This window comes from Myotis yumanensis, unplaced genomic scaffold (genome assembly GCF_028538775.1).
Source record: "Myotis yumanensis isolate MYYU_CA2020_CCGP unplaced genomic scaffold, mMyoYum1.0.hap1 SCAF_10, whole genome shotgun sequence".
Classification (NCBI taxonomy): domain Eukaryota; kingdom Metazoa; phylum Chordata; class Mammalia; order Chiroptera; family Vespertilionidae; genus Myotis; species Myotis yumanensis.
Genome location: NW_027223761.1, coordinates 18562863 through 18580994, shown reverse-complemented (window position 1 = coordinate 18580994; position 18132 = coordinate 18562863). Strand labels below are relative to the sequence as shown.

The 18132-nt window shown below is 36.9% G+C and overlaps 3 protein-coding genes across 3 annotated transcripts; all 3 read left to right on the top strand.

The window, feature by feature from the left end:
* Positions 1-751: 751 nt before the first annotated feature.
* On the top strand, positions 752-1702 carry LOC139017927 (olfactory receptor 5M5-like). The gene has a single exon (XM_070426541.1). It carries the CDS (start codon positions 764-766, stop codon positions 1700-1702), a length of 939 nt encoding a protein of 312 aa, XP_070282642.1. The 5' UTR covers positions 752-763.
* Positions 1703-5664: 3962 nt separating this feature from the next.
* LOC139017926 (olfactory receptor 5M3) lies at positions 5665-6597 on the top strand. Its single transcript, XM_070426540.1, has one exon. The coding sequence runs from the start codon at positions 5665-5667 to the stop codon at positions 6595-6597; it is 933 nt and encodes a 310-aa protein (XP_070282641.1).
* A 6804-nt stretch (positions 6598-13401) lies between these two features.
* On the top strand, positions 13402-14337 carry OR5M9 (olfactory receptor family 5 subfamily M member 9). The gene has a single exon (XM_070426539.1). It carries the CDS (start codon positions 13405-13407, stop codon positions 14335-14337), a length of 933 nt encoding a protein of 310 aa, XP_070282640.1. The 5' UTR covers positions 13402-13404.
* The last annotated feature ends 3795 nt before the right edge of the window (positions 14338-18132 follow it).

Genomic DNA, 18132 nt, shown 5'->3' with positions numbered 1-18132 from the left:
GATAGATAATACATCAGTAAATCACCGAACTGGGAAATATGAGATGAAGGTCTGATGGGTTATGTCATCTCATCTCCCTACAATTCAGTTTCTCAGTATTCAGAATGATCTTAACCTGTGTTCTCTTCAAAGTGATTGCTAACCTCCTATGTATATTATAATATTTTCTTTGACAGATAGCTTATTTAGATTAAAAAATTTTTCAAAGTATTGAGATACTTAAATTTATAATTTTATCTTTAGGCTCCAACTTAACTGCACAGTGTGATTACAGATACAACCTGAATGAAAATCATTCTGTTGAAAACTTTTAGACTTGCTTTAGAGTATATCTGTTCATCTCTAATTATGGAAATGCTACTGAGATAACATAACTAAGGCCTTTTGGATCTTTTTACAATATTTAACCTGATAGCCCTAGCCGGCTTTGCTCAGTGGATAGAGCATTGGCCTGAGGACCAAAGGGTCCCAGGTTTGATTCCTGTCAAGGGCACGGACCTCAGTTGCAGGCTTCTCCCCAGCCTGGGCCCTGAATGGGGCGTGTGCAGGATGCCACCAATTGATGTGTTTCTCTCACATCGATATTTCTCTCTGTCTTCGCATCTCTCTTCTACTCTCTCTAAAAATCAATGGAAAAATATCATCAGGTGAGGATTAAAACAGCAAAACAAACAATATTTAACTTGATACAATATTCAGTGGTTAAAAAATTCCTTTATATCTCTCCTTAGATAAACTAATGCCTCTCCTATGAGACATAGAAATGTCCAGAAGAAACTACACTGAAGTGACAGAATTTATTCTCTTGGGCCTAACAAGTCGTCCAGGGTTGCAAGTTGCTTTTTTTGTGCTGTTCCTCATGGTCTACATAGTCACTGTGATAGGAAATGTGGGCATGATTGTTTTAATCAAAATTGATTCTCGACTCTACACTCCCATGTACTTCTTCCTCTCAAGCCTGTCTGTTCTAGATCTGTGTTTCTCCACAAATGTCACCCCCAAAATGCTGGAAAATTTCTTATCAGAGAAGAAGACCATCTCATATGCAGGGTGCTTGGTGCAGTGCTATATCGTCATTGCTGTGGTCCTCACAGAGCACTGCATGTTGGCCGTCATGGCATATGACCGCTACATGGCTATCTGTAATCCACTGCTCTACAGTAGCAGGATGTCCAAGAGTGTCTGTGTCCGCCTGGTCATTGTCCCTTATGTCTATGGCTTCCTCCTTAGCGTGATGGAGACCTTGAGGACCTACAACCTCTCTTTCTGTGGTGCTAATGAAATTAATCATTTCTACTGTGCTGATCCCCCTCTTATCAAACTGGCATGTTCTGACACCTACAGCAAAGAGCTATCGATGTACATAGTCGCTGGCTACAGCAACGTCCAGTCCCTCCTGATCATTCTCACATCCTACATGTTCATCCTTGTCGTCATCCTTAGAAGCCGTTCTGCAGAAGGAAGAAAAAAAGCTTTCTCCACATGTGGCTCCCACCTGACAGTGGTCACAATCTTCTATGGAACCCTCTTCTGCATGCATTTGAGACGTCCCACAGAGGAGTCGGTGGAACAGGGCAAAATGATCGCTGTGTTTTACACCACAGTGATCCCCATGCTGAACCCCATGATCTATGGCCTCAGGAACAAGGATGTGAAAGAGGCATTGAGAAAAGCAATCTGGAGACAAAAATTGGGGAAATAAAAGTGCTCAACTGTCATTAAAAATATTTCTAGACATAGCTAGATATGATATTATTGGGTTAGACATCTCTTTTTTAAAAATATATTTTATTGATTTTTTACAGAGAGGAAGGGAGAGGGATAGAGAGTTGGAAACATCAATGAGAGAGAAACATCGATCAGCTGCCTCCTGCACACCCCCTACTGGGTATGTGCCCACAACCAAGGTACATGCCCTTGACCGGAATCGAACCTGGGACCCTTGAGTCCACAGGCCGATGCTCTATCCATTGAGCCAAACTGGTTAGGGCTAGACATCTCTTTTTAAGTGAATTTTACACAATATATTTCTCACATTTTGTGTCAGGTAGCTGATGAGGTTAAAATTCTCTGAACAAGTGCTTGAAAATGGGAAGAATAAGAGGTAACATTTAGGCAATTCATAGACATTCCTATATGGGCTAGTGTCATTTCTTAGAGGAAAAAAAATAGTGGTTTAAACAAATCTAAATTTTCACTTTGTTTTGTTTTTCTGTCAGGTAAGAAAAAAATCCAGAAGTAAGCAGTCTCCAATTTGTATGCCAGCTTTATTAGATTTGGTCTCTGAGTCCTTTACAGCTTGTTTTTTTTTTTGTTTGTTTTTTGTTTTGAAGATGGCTTGCATTCCTACAGTCACCTTATGATGCATAGTGGCTGCTCTGCAGCCAGCCCACATGTGCAAATGATTCAGATGTTCTAAATGTTCTATACAACATGTTTTTCTCAGATCTTTGGGGCCAACTTAATCATATTCTCAACCCTCCCTGCAAGAGCGTTTAGGAAACTTTTATTCCAGGACACCGTGTCTGGCTAAAACATAGGGTTCTACCATCGCCTCTTTGGTGCCTAGCAATCTACACCCCACTTTTTAAAAATACCTCACTTTCAAATTTTACTCATTTAAGTAATGATTACCTAACCCACTTCCAATGATTCCCAATACTGGAATTGTGTAACGCTTTATTTCACAGATGATGGGAGATTCTTAGATACCTGATAACGTCTCCACAAATGTTCTTGAGTGAAATCTCTTAAAATATTTTGTCACATAAAACTTTTTTCTCAGAGTCTCAATATTACAACTAAGTAAGCTTTTGTTTTCTTTTTGCAGAATCATAAAAATCCCTTCATGGATGTGCTTTCTAAATGCATTTGGCTGTTGTAAAAATTAAGATTTTATAAAAGATTGTGTTTTCTTTATGTAGGCTAATGATACTAATTAATTCAATAAACTTTATATGTGAGCATACTTAGTATCCTATGGTATCCATTTAAGATCCTATTTGTGTTTTACCTTATAATGACTATTAGAAGGTGATAACATAATCTTGTTGGTGTTTTGGAATTTAGAGTATGTTTCCATAAATATATTTAATCAACTTATCTTTAGAAAATTTGGGGGAGATGTGAAGATACATTTACTCCTTTTCCCTCCTCAAGTCCATAAAGATTATGATATAATAAAACACATACACCAGTCATACAGTGAAAATGAAACACCTTTTGGGTCAGAAATTGAGATTTTTGGCCTGCTCTGTTAATAGTTGTTGGGCAATAGAATGAGGTAATTAACAGTATAACTGGAATCAAATTCTGGAATCAGGAATCTATTTTTTGATTTATTGAATGTGACCTTGAGTAAGGTACTACTTTCTAAGAGTTTTTTTGGGTTTTCGTGTTTTTTTTTCTTCTATAAAAATGGCAATAGTACAATTACCTAAGAAGGTAATTATGAGAATTAGATTAAATTAAGTTAGCAGTGTCTGGCGTGTGTTAACTTTAATAAGTGCTGTATTGTTGCTATGATTAAGTTTCTAGTTTTCCTTGCTTATAAACTGAGTAAGTTGGAGCATATATATTTTTTCTGCTTCCAGAAGCTACAATTTTAATTATAAGGAATAATATTATTTCCTCTTTCTCTGGAAAAGCCAAGTGGCATAGACTCTGAGTACAGAACATAAGATGACCTTATTGAGTAACACCATCACCAAATTTAGTGTGATGCAATCCCAAAACAAATATTGTTATTTGATCCTAGACACATCCAAAACAACTTGAGTTTGAGGGGAAATAAAATGGTGCAAATCTGTTATTGAAAAAACAAAACTCAACAGTCAACTCTTCCTCTAGAGATGTACTTCCTCCAGGGTCATTTCTAAGGGAAGCTTCTTAATTGCTTCTTTTTTTACTAAGGCAAAGATTTAAAGGAAATGTCTCTATGGACCTCCAGTTTCTCTTTTGCCTGGTATATATAAGTTGTTTTCCATCTCTTACAACCATTCACTTTTCAACTCTGCATCCTTATTGGAGATATTTCTCTTCATTCTCAGGTTGGTATAAAAATGAATCTGCCTAGAACTGTCAGATGAAGGTTGTATATTAGATTTTTTTTAATTAATTAACATCAATTACTCCATATATGTTATCTGTGAGCATAGGTGTGTTATTTGTATATGTGAAAGAGAGAGAAATGAGGGAGAGAGAGAATTTTTCTATAGAGATTTGATTATTTGATTATTACAAACTATTAATGGAAGCTATAATTTTCAGTTTATTTAATAACAATTGTCCTTTGTATATTTATTGTGTGTTAATGTATAATATCTCTTTCATGCTCATAAGTACACAATGAAATGAATATTATTATTGCTGTTACATCATATTAAGGCAGAGAGAAACTAAAAACAAACAAAAAATAAAACCTTCCCAAGTTCATAAAATGTCATGGAACTAGAATTCAACCAGACAATAGAAACATAATTTTTTAACTTTATACTTAATATTTTTCCTCATTCTTGGTCCTTTGGGGGAAAATCTATATCTATTGGAAACTTAATTTGAAAAACAGAGTGTTACAACATAGAAAATTTGTGTATATAGTTTTCCTTTAAATGGTGAAGAAAATACTATCAGTGCTTCTAAGATCCCAAATTCTTTATTTCTTTCCAGACTTTGTACTCCCTAAGATAAGACCTAACTACTCCATTTTTCCCTGTCAGTTCATCATAGCTGCTACCTGGTTAACCACCACTCAGGTTTTCATGTATTTAGCTTTTGCAAAATACCAACACCCCCGTCTTTTATACCTCTTTTGTGGTGAAACATCTGTGGTACTGTGCAATCAGATCTGACTTTCCCAATAAGAATTTCTCTCTTGCTATTCTTTAAAAAATGCAGAAAGGTGAGCAGCTCCTTATCTTACTTTTGAGTCTCCAGACCATAACAGTGGATGACACCTAGTAGATTATAATTACATGTTAGATATGCCAAAGAGTCCGTATGCAGGGAATATGTACAATGTATGAATATGTATGAATGTGTATAGTGGTTCACCCTTTTCACTCGGTTTTGATGATGACTGTGATTAGTTTGTCCCACTCCAGTTTAAGTTAAGTACAAGTATGAGGTTAGATCCAAAATATATTTTTATCTGACATTTAGGAATGAGTTATTTGATTAAATGGCTTTCATTTCTAATCCTGGAGAATATACTTAAAATAAGAAAAGATGACATAGAAATTTATTTTTGACTTGTGGTTAAAAGAGAAGTATAACTCTCCATAAATATCTTAAAAATGTGAAACGACCAAATGAGCCAGGATTAGAAATGAAGGATGTCTAAAAGATAGTCTTGGAAATTTCGCTAACTACAATATTTAGTACTAGCATGTTTCAATCATAATATTTTGTATAATTGTTATGTTAATGAGACTGAGAACTTATTATTCTTAGTGACCTTCAGAGATCCTGTTGCATAGCAACTGTTCATAAAAGATTTACTGAAAATAATGACAAAAGGCAGTCATAGCTACGTAATAAAGAAAATAATGAAAACAGACATGAATAAAAGTATAAATTAATAAATAATCAATACCTGATTTTTAAATTTATTTCCTTTTTGTTGTCACAGAGATTTGTAACTAACATTGACCTAGAAGTGAGAAAATGCTCAATTTCACCGATGTGAAAGAGTTTATTCTTTTGGGACTAACTAGTCATCGGGAATGGCAAGTTCTCTTCTTCATCATTTTTCTTGCGGTCTATATTATCACCTTAGTGGGCAATATTGGCATGATCACGTTAATCAAGGTCAGTCCACAGCTCAATAGCCCCATGTACTTTTTTCTCAGTCATTTGTCATTTGTTGACGTGTGGTTTTCTTCCAATGTCACCCCTAAAATGTTGGAAAACCTGTTATCAGAGACAAAAACTATTTCTTACACTGGTTGTCTGGTACAGTGTTTCTTCTTCATTGCCCTTGTCCATGTAGAAATTTTTATCCTTGCTGTGATGGCCTTCGATAGATACATGGCAATTGGGAAACCTCTGCTCTATGGCAGCAGAATGTCAAGGGTTGTCTGTATTCGACTGATCTCTTTCCCTTACATATATGGTTTTCTGACTAGTCTGGCAGCAACATTATGGACTTATGGCTTGTACTTCTGTGGAAAAATTGAGATCAACCACTTCTACTGTGCAGACCCACCTCTTATCAAAATGGCTTGTGCTGGGACCTTTGTCAAAGAATATACCATGATCATTCTTGCAGGCATTAACTTCACCTATTCCTTGACTGTGGTTATCATTTCCTATCTGTTCATTCTCATTGCCATCCTACGGATGCACTCAGCAGAAGGGAGGAGGAAGGCATTTTCTACCTGTGGTTCCCACTTGACAGTGGTCATCATATTTTATGGGACTCTTATTTTCATGTATCTCAGACGTCCCACAGAGGAGTCCGTGGAGCAGGGGAAAATGGTGGCTGTGTTTTACACCACAGTGATCCCCATGTTGAACCCCATGATCTACAGTTTGAGGAACAAGGATGTGAAAGAAGCCACAAGCAAAGTGATGAGCAGAATATGTGTAACTGAATAAAATAAAATTGACTTAACCTTGTCTTCTATGTTTCATAAGTATTTGTTTGTCAGCAGGTAATGGCTCAGGACATAGCTAAAGACCTTTTACAAAAGCTAAAGACTGTGCATTGAAAAGAAAAAAATAGAGAAAGACTCAAATTCAGAGAAAAGTAGATTGACCCATTCCTGTTGATGTAAGTAGAGAAGATAACAAAATTTTGTAAATTAACTAATCAAAAGTTTATTGGAGCCAAAGTGCAGAAGTATAATAACTGAAATTGTTTTAATACTTAGCTAGAATAAACAGATTTCTTCTTATTTAAAATGCAGTAGATGAATTTTGGGAAATACCAATTTGCTTAGTTGGAGAGTAAATTGGGGCAGAAAAATATTTAATTTAATTTTCTAGAACGAAGTCATAAAATTGTCTTGCTAGAAGTTGTGAGATTTAGTGATATTTCATGCCCTTTTTTAAAAAAATGTGAGGCAGGTCTGTTCAGTGATAACTACTTTGAAAATAGCAATTCTATTGCATTTAATCCTTTTCAATTTTTGTGTTTTGTTTTTAAGAGACACAGCATAATTCCAATAACTGCTATAATTTAAGCAAAAGTTGCCAGACACCAGACTGCACTTTCATGTGCCCCTGCCAACAGTCTTCAGGCTGAATAAAGTGGGTAGAATTAGTGGATGGATGTGCCATTTTGAAAGCACAATACTCCAGATTCTTCTTAACAAATTAAAATGATATTCATGTGTAATATTTTGCACATCTGTGATGCTATAGTACTTAAATATTTAAAAATAATTTTTGTATCTGTAAGAAATAAAATATTTAGGGTGGTTTCTTTTTTGTTAACAATACCGTGTCCTGCCATGATAATCTAATAAAAGGGTAATATGCTAATTAGACCGGATAGACTGGACGTCTTCCGGATGTCATTCCAGACATCCTTTTTTACAAAGCCAGGGCCCGAGCGAAGCCGCCGGGGGTCCCAGGTGCCTGCGGCCAGCCTGGGCGAAGCCGCCGGGGGTCCTGGGTGCCTGCGGCCAACCAGAGGGAGGAAAGTCTGGGTTTTGGTTGCCTGCCGGTGGCCGGAGGAGGGAAGCCTGGGTCCTGGGTGCCAGAGGAAAGCCAGTGTTGGCAGCCGGGAGAAGGAAGGCCTACTCTTGCACGAATTTTTGCCTTGGGCCTCTAGTATTAACATAATTTGGTATCTCTCTTATACCTCAAGTCACAAAGTACAGCATGAGGCAAAGACTTTACAAATTGACTTCCTTAAAGGTTCTTTGTCTTTAGATAAATAAGTAAATAAATAAATAAATAACTGGATGTTTTGATGTGGACAATACATAACTATAGAAATGTAAGTCACAGATTTAAACTACACATTTAAGTAGCTATAAATTTATCTGCAAATATGTAAATATAAAATGAGATCCATGCAATATGAGAACAAATGTTTTTCCTTGTCTGCTTTTGAGTTTTCTTACCCCTAAGTGAAACCAAAAGTGCGTATGAATTCATTTCCAGATAAACACACACATATCATGGGCAACACGTTAAAACTATTCACATATAAACAAATTGTTATTTTAGATTAAATTGTAGCATTACTGTGTCTCTAATGACAAAACTTAAACTCCCTAAAGAATTTAATATCTAACTTACCTTACTTAATGTTACTTTGGAGTGAGATTAAAACCATTTATTGTAGAACTCTTGATAGAGCATGTTATATATTTTATAATATGATTTTGAAGCATTTTAATACTTTGTAATCTGTTAGCATGTGGTTATGTATGAGCTTTGTAACCTCTTTTTTTTTCAAAGGCGAAATGCTTTGTCAATTGATTTTTGGAGAGTTACTTTAGTTTTACATGAAGAATGATGAGGCCACGGTCAATGGTTAAATCATGTTCCTGGTCTGAGTTTCCAAATTTTAAATTAATTTGTGGGTGACCTTGGAAAATTCAACTTTTATTATTCCTCTAGTTAATTTTTAGGATGTAGTCTTTGATTTCCAAGGCCTATTCTGGTTCATAACTTCCATGAGTTGGCAGAACTTAATTTTGCCATTAGTTGAAAATTCAGGATATTTCTGTAAAATACTTTTTGAAATAGATTTGTATTGTTACATGTATTTCTACATCTATCCACTTCATTATATCTAATCATCTCCTACACAAAGTGTATTTGTCACTGCCACTCTCTTTCTTTCCATAACACACACACACACACACACACTTCCTTCTTTTCAAAACTACATTTTCATGAAAGAGTGTATATTGCATCATAATAGCCTGGTACCCAAAAGTGTATCTGATGTATTTTATCCATAATAAATTAGAAAGAACTCAGGAGTTCTGAGTACTTGGCACTGAAGAATTCAGAATAAAATGTTGCCTGAGCACAATTATGTCAGTAACTATTCAGAAGGAAAACTGCATAAATCATTTCAAAATTTTTTTTTAGTGTGTCATATGAGGCAGGCATTATGCTGAGAGCTATCCCTATGTCATCTGAGATCATCAAGTCACACTGTAATACAGTAGTTACCCCATCCTACAGGTGAGTACTGAGGCTGAGAATTGTTACTTTTCCCAGGTCACATAGTTACAGTGGCTAGAGCCAAGGTTTGATTCCCTGACCTGTCTGATTTCAAAGTTGATGCTCTGACTCCCAGAATAGTTTAAACTTCATGAGTCAAATTGCTCTACTATAATTGATTGCTTCACCAAGACCTTTACTTGTACCCAGTCTCCCTAAACGTTTCCAAGTGATCTATAGTTTTGATGAATCTGGCATCTATAAAAACAAACAAACAAACAAACAAAAAACATGAGATACAAGATGCTGTGATCATATATCCTGACAGATGGTGTTTATTAGACCCTTAACACAATGGAAAAGAAAGTGACTGACTGAAATTTTACATGATGCAAACCAAGAATGTTTTTCTGACATTCATAATTGCTAAGTGTGGATAAAAGAGGGCAGAACACATGGGAAGGTGAGACAGATTATATCATGATATCAAAATGTCTGATTTCTTAATTTAACTAAAAGAATTATTCTTCCAATTAACACCTCTAAGCTTCTCCTACTCTTGAGATGTTTCTAGAACTGGAATCATTATTCCTTTCATAATTACCTGGGTAGTTCCTTGGGGAGATGCTCTCAATGTTCCAAATTCTATTATAAATAGTAAAAAAAGTATCATCTGCTGTTCTCCTCTGCTGAAGGTAGGTCTGCAAATTGTATTTTATACAATACAGATGAATGCAGTAAAATATATTATTTTTATCCCTATTTTTAAGAGAAAACTGAAACCTTATTTGTAGACTTATTTGTTATTACTGTGTTTAATTTTGTAAAATTATACTACTGGCAAATAATTTTATTTCTATTCAGATTTTATTCATAACTTCATAAGAATGATCTTGTTACAATGGGGATTTACAATTTTTTTATTGCTCATTTAAAAAAATAGGTTTTTAGAAAGAGAAAGGGTGAGGGAGTGTGAGATAGAAACAACAATGATGAGATAGAATCATTGATCAGCTGCCTCCCTGCATGCCCCCACTAGGGATCTAGCCCGCAACCGAGGCATGTGCCCTGACAAGGAATTGAACTGTGATCTCCTGGTTCATAGGTCGAACCTCAACCACTGAGCTACACCAGCTAGGCTATTCCTCACTTTTTTATCCACTCATTCTTCTCTACAAATTTCATTGATTTGCACATTGTTGTCTTAAAATATATGTAAGTGATGTTTGAGGATATTGTGTCCTTGAGGATGATTGCACCAGTAATTTTCCTTCATGAAAAATTCCTAAAAAGTTAATAAAATATAATTTGTTTTTTTATTTGTAAATTGCACATTCTATACTCACAATTGTTTTTGTAGATCATGCACACTTGTGTAATAAGTCGACTGTATCTCAGAAGTGACTGCTCATCTGCTCCTGGGTTATGGGATCCCCTAACCATGGGAAGGTAGAGAGAAGCAGTGGTCTATCTTTGTAGCTCAGCCTGCTTTAGGGTCATAAAAAGCTCTGTCCATCAAGGATAAGTTATTAAAAGGATAAATTTGTTCATGCTTGGAGGGTAATCAAACTATATTTTAAATATATAGAAATAGAATAATAAGTTATCAAAGAGGTGGCAATATAAGGTTATTAAGGGTACCATGCTGCAGTTAAATTAATTGGTTTGTACCCCAAGTCTGGTCAATGAGCAGATAGATGCCTGACCCATGAAGACTTTCCTAGCCTGTCAGTGCACTAGTTTCCTCATTTGTAAAGTGACAATTCTAATGTTTTATAACCTTTGCATGCAAAGGGTTTCATAAACATTCAATAAAAGTTGATTATTCTTATTAATATTCTAAAGTTGAGATGATTGTCACTAGAAAAATCTATCTTAAGGAGTTTTAATAATATTAGACTATAGTAATATATAAAGCTGATTTAGAGATTGGGATGCTTTCTAAATAAATTATATATGTGAATATTTCTGAATATCTGATCTATGTAACATCCAACCTAGGCATTTTAAAGGGTTCCAAGATGAATGAGGCAAATGCTTCTACCACAGAGCTAGTGATTATGTGTAGAGGAAGATAAATATACACATTGCACAGGGACTGAAACAAAATTAGAGAAGTAGCATTAGTTTATGATTTTAGATACTTTGATGCTTTTCATGTGTTTTATACTTAAAACAATATAGCAATAGTGTTAACTCAAGTGAAAATCTGTTCTTTAGAGAATTTGGGGTCAGGAGTCTTTATATAAGAAAATCCCTGACCTTAGCTCTATTTCCCAAACATAGTCTGCAGCTCTCCTCTGGGTAAGTATTTCTGTACTTAAAAGGAGCCACAACAGCTGAGCTTCAGTATGGAGCTCTCTAGTAAAAGGAAACTTAGATCAGAACTAAAACTGCAGTGCCTATTATGTTATGTGCCTAATTCATTTTAAAGGTGATATATTTAATTTATGTATTAAACATTTTAGGGGTAAGAAAATAGTTCATAGAGATTAATTAACTTCTCAAATGTGCCCTGCTGCTAATTGAAGGGGCCATGATTTATATATATAAAAGTCAACTGATCGGAATGCTGGGACGACCAGAACAACCAGTTGCTTTGACACGCACTGCGGCCCCGATCACCCCCGCCACCCCAATCAGGGGCAGGGCCAGCCGGCCAACCTCTCGCATCCCCTTCCCAGAGCTGGCCCAGCCCTGATCGGCTCCAATTGGGGCAAGCCAGCTGGACCACACCTGTGCATGAATTTGTGCACCAGGCCTCTAGTATAATCATAAAATTCATGCACTTTTTCATATATAAAGGAATCCTTCTAGTAACACTCTTTTTCAACATGCCAAGCTAATATTTCCTCTTCTGAGCTCTTGAATTTGCACTCACTTCTTCCTTCATATTTCTACACAGCTGGCTAGTTCTCACTGACTCAGAAGTCACTTCCTCAGAGAGGTCATTTTGATCACTCTATCTGCACTCTGCCTCCTCTTATTTCTTATTTATTAGTGTGCTGTACTTTTGTCACAGCAATTCCACTCCTTAAATGATCTCATTTTCATATTTATCTATTGTTAATTCATTCATTATTAATTCCTTTTCAACAACAATAAAGGATAATGCAAGCCAGAATCTTGTATATTTTGCTCACCCTCAGGTTTTCAGAATTTAGATTACTTCTGGATGTAACAAACACATCTGACATGGAATTGGCTTTGATGTTTGTAAAATTAATTAATGTAAGGGATTACAAAGATCCATTTATAATTCAGTAATATACCCTTTAAACATTATTATTATGGAGACTTTAAATTCCCAAGTTTGTGCTAATCCTACAATTAGGTCCTTGAAAACTCATGGCAAGTTTTTAGTTCTTGGAAGAAGTCAACTGGAGAAGTGCAGTAAAACAGAAAAATATTGTTTGGGAACCTTTCCCTTGCAGTGACACCAAATTTGAATATGAATCATAAGCATAGAATTGTTAGGTTCTGAAAACCAGTGGAATCTGAAATGAGACATATTCATTATTAAAAGATTTTACCTGATCTTTACGTCTTGGTATTTATCTATTGACATAATTTTGATAGTGGGTGCTAGGTGATTAAACCACTTGCAGTTTACTCTTCTGAAATAATTGTTCAACTGACAGAGTTTATGCTGTTAAGTTTTTCTCACCTCACCCCTGCAAGTAGTGGCAACCAAACAAGGATAATGTTAGCTAAACAAAATAAAATACAACCAGAAATTTCAAATGTTGAAAGCATATATCATATGCTGGCATAACATAGGACATATATGTCAATAACTAGATTGTAATACCAATATATTGAGACACTAGTTGAAGGTTCTGAATACAATTTTATTTTCAAAAATCCATGTACATATGAAGATTATAGAACATTTTTTGGTAAATCAGTCCATGTGGGATTGGATTTAACCATTCTTTGATAACGCTCAGTCTAACTTTAGTTACATTTATTCCCTATGATTTTAACATTAGTGTCATAATCTAGTAAAATACAAATGACTAATTTTAATAATATGTATTAACAATGATTGTAATTTTCTCTCTTACAGATAAGAAATTGATAAATATTGTTGGTAACTACTTATAAGGCCTATTTATAGAAAACAATTATGCCCATATATTCTTGGACATTGTGCAAAATGCTCATTTATTTTTAAAATTATTTTAATTGACTCAAAAATTTAAGAATAACACAAATCCATTCATTTATAAAAATTTCTCCATAGGCCATACAGACTGGGTCTATGTAAAGACAATGCCAAATTTCACAGATGTGACAGAATTTATCCTTTTAGGGTTGACCAGTCACCAGGATCTTCAAGTTCTCTTTTTTGGGGTGTTCCTAGTAGTTTACATAATAACTCTATTAGGGAATATTGGTATGATCATATTGATCAGTGTCACCCCCCAGCTTCAGAGTCCTATGTACTTTTTCTTGAGTCATTTGTCTTTTGTGGATGTGTGGTTCTCATCCAATGTCACCCCCAAAATGCTGGAAAACTTATTATCAGAGACAAAAACCATTTCCTATGTGGGGTGTTTGGTGCAGTGTTACTTTTTTATTGCCCTTGTCCATGTGGAAGTCTATATCTTGGCAGTGATGGCCTTTGATCGCTACATGGCCATCTGCAACCCTTTGCTTTATGGCAGTAAAATGTCCAGGACTGTCTGTGTTCGGCTCATTTCTGTGCCTTATGTCTATGGATTCTCTGTTAGTCTAATATGCACACTATGGACGTACGGCTTGTACTTCTGTGGAAACTTTAAAATCAACCACTTCTACTGTGCAGACCCTCCTCTCATCAAGATTGCCTGCGGTGGGGTCTACATCAAAGAATACACAATGATTGTGATTGCTGGAATTAACTTCACATACTCCCTCTCAGTGGTCCTCATCTCCTATACCCTCATTGTAGTAGCTGTGCTACGCATGAGCTCTGCTGACGGGAGGAAGAAGGCCTTCTCCACATGTGGGTCCCACTTGACAGCTGTTACCATGTTTTATGGGACTCTCATATTCATGTATCTCAGGCGGCCCACTGAAGAGTCTGTGGAGCAGGGGAAAATGGTGGCTGTGTTTTATACCACTGTGATCCCCATGTTGAACCCCATGATCTACAGTTTGAGGAACAAGGATGTGAAAGAGGCAGTCAATAAAGCAATCATCAAGGCCAACTTGGGTCAGTGAAACTACCACAGATATTTTTGTGGTGTATTGCTATCTGTACATATAAAACCCTGATATGCAAATAGACCAAATGTTGGAAAAACCAAACTGAACAACCAGTTGCTATGACATGTGCTGACCACCAGGGGGTGCGCATTGTACATGGCGGGAGTTGGCAGCAGTCAGCAGAGCACGGAACATGGCGAGTTTCGGCCGTGGTGGGATGGTGAAGCAGGTGACGGGGTTGCCAAACCAAGGCAGGGCACCAGTCACTGTCATTGGGGCAAGTCTCTGGTGGTTATTAATAATTCTTTGCTCCCATGCATGGCAGTCTTGCCCGGCGCTTGCACCTGCTGCTGGCGCTGGCCCCGCTCACAACTGCTGCCAGCACTGGAGCAGCCACCGGTACCTACTGCCAGCACCTGGCACCGGCCCCTATCGCTTGGCACCATCAGAGGGTGTGAGTGGTGGCTGCTGGCCCCGAAGCCTGAGGGCTTCTCCACCTCCCCCTGTTCCTGAAGGGTGATTGGGGCAGCAGCCTCTGCTCACACCTACTGACTGCGCCAGCCCCACTTGCACCCACTGCTGGTGTTGCCCCAATTGCTCTGTGCTCTCAGAGGGTGAGAGCGGGGCCAGCTCCATCAGTAGGTGGGAACAGTGGCTGCGGAAGCGAGGCTGCTGGCAGACAGGGGACTGGGGGCCACAGCAGGAGGGGTGGGCAGGGGAGCAGAGGATGGACTGAGATCTGCCCCTGTGCCCACTGCAGCCTTGAGGCCCACAGTTCCTTTCAAGGTGCACAAATTCATGCACTGGACCCCTAGTCTATTATAAATGTTCAGGCATAAAAGTCCTAGCTCAAAAGAGATGTTCTGATGATAACTCTTAGATACAATAAAAGGTCCAATCTAATATGGTGATGCTTTATCCTATGAATGGACTCTAATGATGAAGCCTGCTTTATCCTGTATATGCAACCATATTATTGAATCTGAAATATTAGTGTCATTCACAGTGTATATAAAATTGTGCTAAGTGTAGTCACTGGAAGAACTCAAAGATAAGTTTAGATAGATACATGTTAATTTGGAGGTACCCTTGTTGAAATTAAACATGATTTGCTAGGATATATTTTATATACACATACTCCTCTGCTTAGTTTCAAATGAATATATAATTTTATAAGAAAAAATAAGTAAGAATTCATCTTTTTTCTATGACTACAAGATGTTGATGGAGCCTGGTTTACCAAAAAAAGTATTCTGTAGTGTTTATGTACATATGGATTCTAAAAATGAAATTTTATTTGGAATCTTCAACTAGTATTTCAATATAATCATAAGATTTGTCCTCAGTATGCATTGTTTTATAGTCAACATTGTTTGTGTTTCAATAATCTGTTTAATTACTCGTACTCCTTGCTTTGAATTGTAGTATAAATTTATTGGTTTTAAAAGGGTTAATTATTTATTACCCTTTAAATAATTATTTAAAAGGGTTATTATTTATAAAGATTTTCCTACCCCCATCATAATAAAAAAATAAACCAGTATGAATTTTCTGGTACTTAAATCTGACCTTTGTCCTATTAAACCTTTGATTGATATGATTTCAAAATATCACTTGATTCCAGTTCTTCCTACTAATATTAAATGTTTTGGTTCTGTATCAAGCTTTTAGTGCCTAGAGTGAATCGACCAGATAAGAAGCACTGTTAGACGAACCGGTTTGGCTCAGTGGATAGAGCATCGACCTGCGGACTCAAGGGTCCCAGGTTCGATTCTGGTCAAGGGCATGTACCTTGGTTGCGGGCACATCCCTACTGGGGGCTGTGAAGGAGGCAGCTGATCGATCTCTCTCATCGATGTTTCTAACTCTCTATCCCTCTCCCTTCTTCTCTGTAAAAATTCAATAAAATATATTTTTTAAAAAAAAGAAGCACTGTTCAACTAAATTATATTGCTCTGGGCATGAATTCAAATTTAAGTAATACAGGTCAAAATGGTATCCCATTGGGTCTGGTTAAAAGTCTTCAAAAGCTCACTGCTTAATTTATCTAGATTGGTGTATATACAGCCCACTTTATCTACATTCCATTCTTGCTTAATGTAGAATACAAATTTGTCTACCTTTGATGACTGTTGCTAACTTACCAGTATAGAGGTAAATGGAAGTAAAGTAGAAGTGATTTCTGATTTGTGAGTTTATCCTGTTGTAAGTGCTAATCTAATTAAAAGGGGTGCACAATTGAGTATGTGCCAGAGGACTCTGAGAAGCAGCACAAAATTGTAGTAATACTGCAAGTAAGATGGATTAATTCAGAAACAATATTGGTACTTAGACTAATATACTCATTAAACATGGGCCACTTCCCCTTAGAATGGATCTGAGGGAGGGCAGATGGTGAAGGGAGGGGAATTTTCATTCATAACTTTAGAGTCTGAGTAGGGGGAAAGAGGACTGTTTATTGATATTGGAAGATATGTTAACAAAGATTTTTTAAAAATGTTTTTAAACCACTCATATTTGCTTCTAAAGAATTAATATCAAGTCTGAAAAGTAAGGCTGCTCAAGGAAAAACTACTTTCACAGAGACTGACCTTATAACCTGTTATTCCAAGACCATATTCCAAGGTCTAGTGGTTTTGACCTTGGCCATTCAAACAGGTTGCCACTGAAATGATTGGCCTAGACCCAAACATGAAAACTACATACTGAAGCTTTAATTGCCTTACCCTAGCCCCCAACTCATACTGTTGCCTGAGAAAGAAATCCTCCTTTATTGAGGGACTCACTGTATTTTTAGGGGATCACTAGTTATAGAACTTAGCTAGTATTCTAATCTTCCTTTCAAGTGCTCTTAAAAAATATGTTCCAAAAATTTGATTCTTGTCATCTCACCTCTACTTCCTAGGGAAAATTTTGCTTTGAGGATGGTTAAATCTCCTCAGATACTTGCCTATTTTCCTGGTATTGAATAAAGTAAATCTGGTCCTCAGTCTTAACCAGAAGGGGTTAAAAACCTGACCCTCAGGTCTTAGATTTGGGTTATAAACCTTTTGTCTCCCTGCTTGATGAGTGCTTAACTTGTCATGGCCTCCAATTGTCCCAACTTCTAGGCCACTTCTCTCCACTAGCATGTTCAGATACTTACAAGCTTCTTTCTTGGCCTCAGGAATTCTCAGCCATCCCCCCCCCCCCCCCCCCCGCAATGTTTGTAGGTATGGATTAAGTGAGTTTCCATCACACATGTTAGTCAACACACATTTTTAGCTATTGTTACTATGGGTTGAATTGTGTCCTCCAAAAAGATGTGTTGAAGTCCTAAGCCCAATGAACTTAGAATGACATGATTTGGAAACAGTCATTGCAGATACAATTAGTTAAGATGAGGTCATATTGGACCAGTGGCCCTGCCCCAGTCCTACTTCTCACTGGTCCTCATGATGTGGTGAACAGAACACCTGGAAAGGTGACCTTGTCTTTGAGCATACCACTAGCATTTGTCTCCATTGTCCAAGCCTCCATATCCCTCTGAGCCTCCAGGTCCTGATCTGTTAGGTAGGATAGTAGTAATAGTTTTGAAGTGTCAAAACAGGCATGCAATGCAGGATTAAGAATTATTAGAAACATTTTGATTAGGAACTATGAGAAGCAGTGTTATGTTATGCCTAACCTTGTAAACCCACCCCAAAGGAGACAGACAGACTAGCCATCAAAGCTCCACAGAGATTCATGCTTCTGGAAGCTCTTGGTTGGTCTCATCATCAAACGTGCCCCACATTCTCTGTTGCCTTGCAAACACAAAGCCTTACAAGT

What these genes read in the sequence shown, in the direction of transcription:
- LOC139017927 (XM_070426541.1), top strand. Translation starts at nt 764, where the DNA reads ATGTCCAGAAGAAACTACACTGAAGTGACAGAATTTATTCTCTTGGGC.
- LOC139017926 (XM_070426540.1), top strand. Translation starts at nt 5,665, where the DNA reads ATGCTCAATTTCACCGATGTGAAAGAGTTTATTCTTTTGGGACTAACT.
- OR5M9 (XM_070426539.1), top strand. Translation starts at nt 13,405, where the DNA reads ATGCCAAATTTCACAGATGTGACAGAATTTATCCTTTTAGGGTTGACC.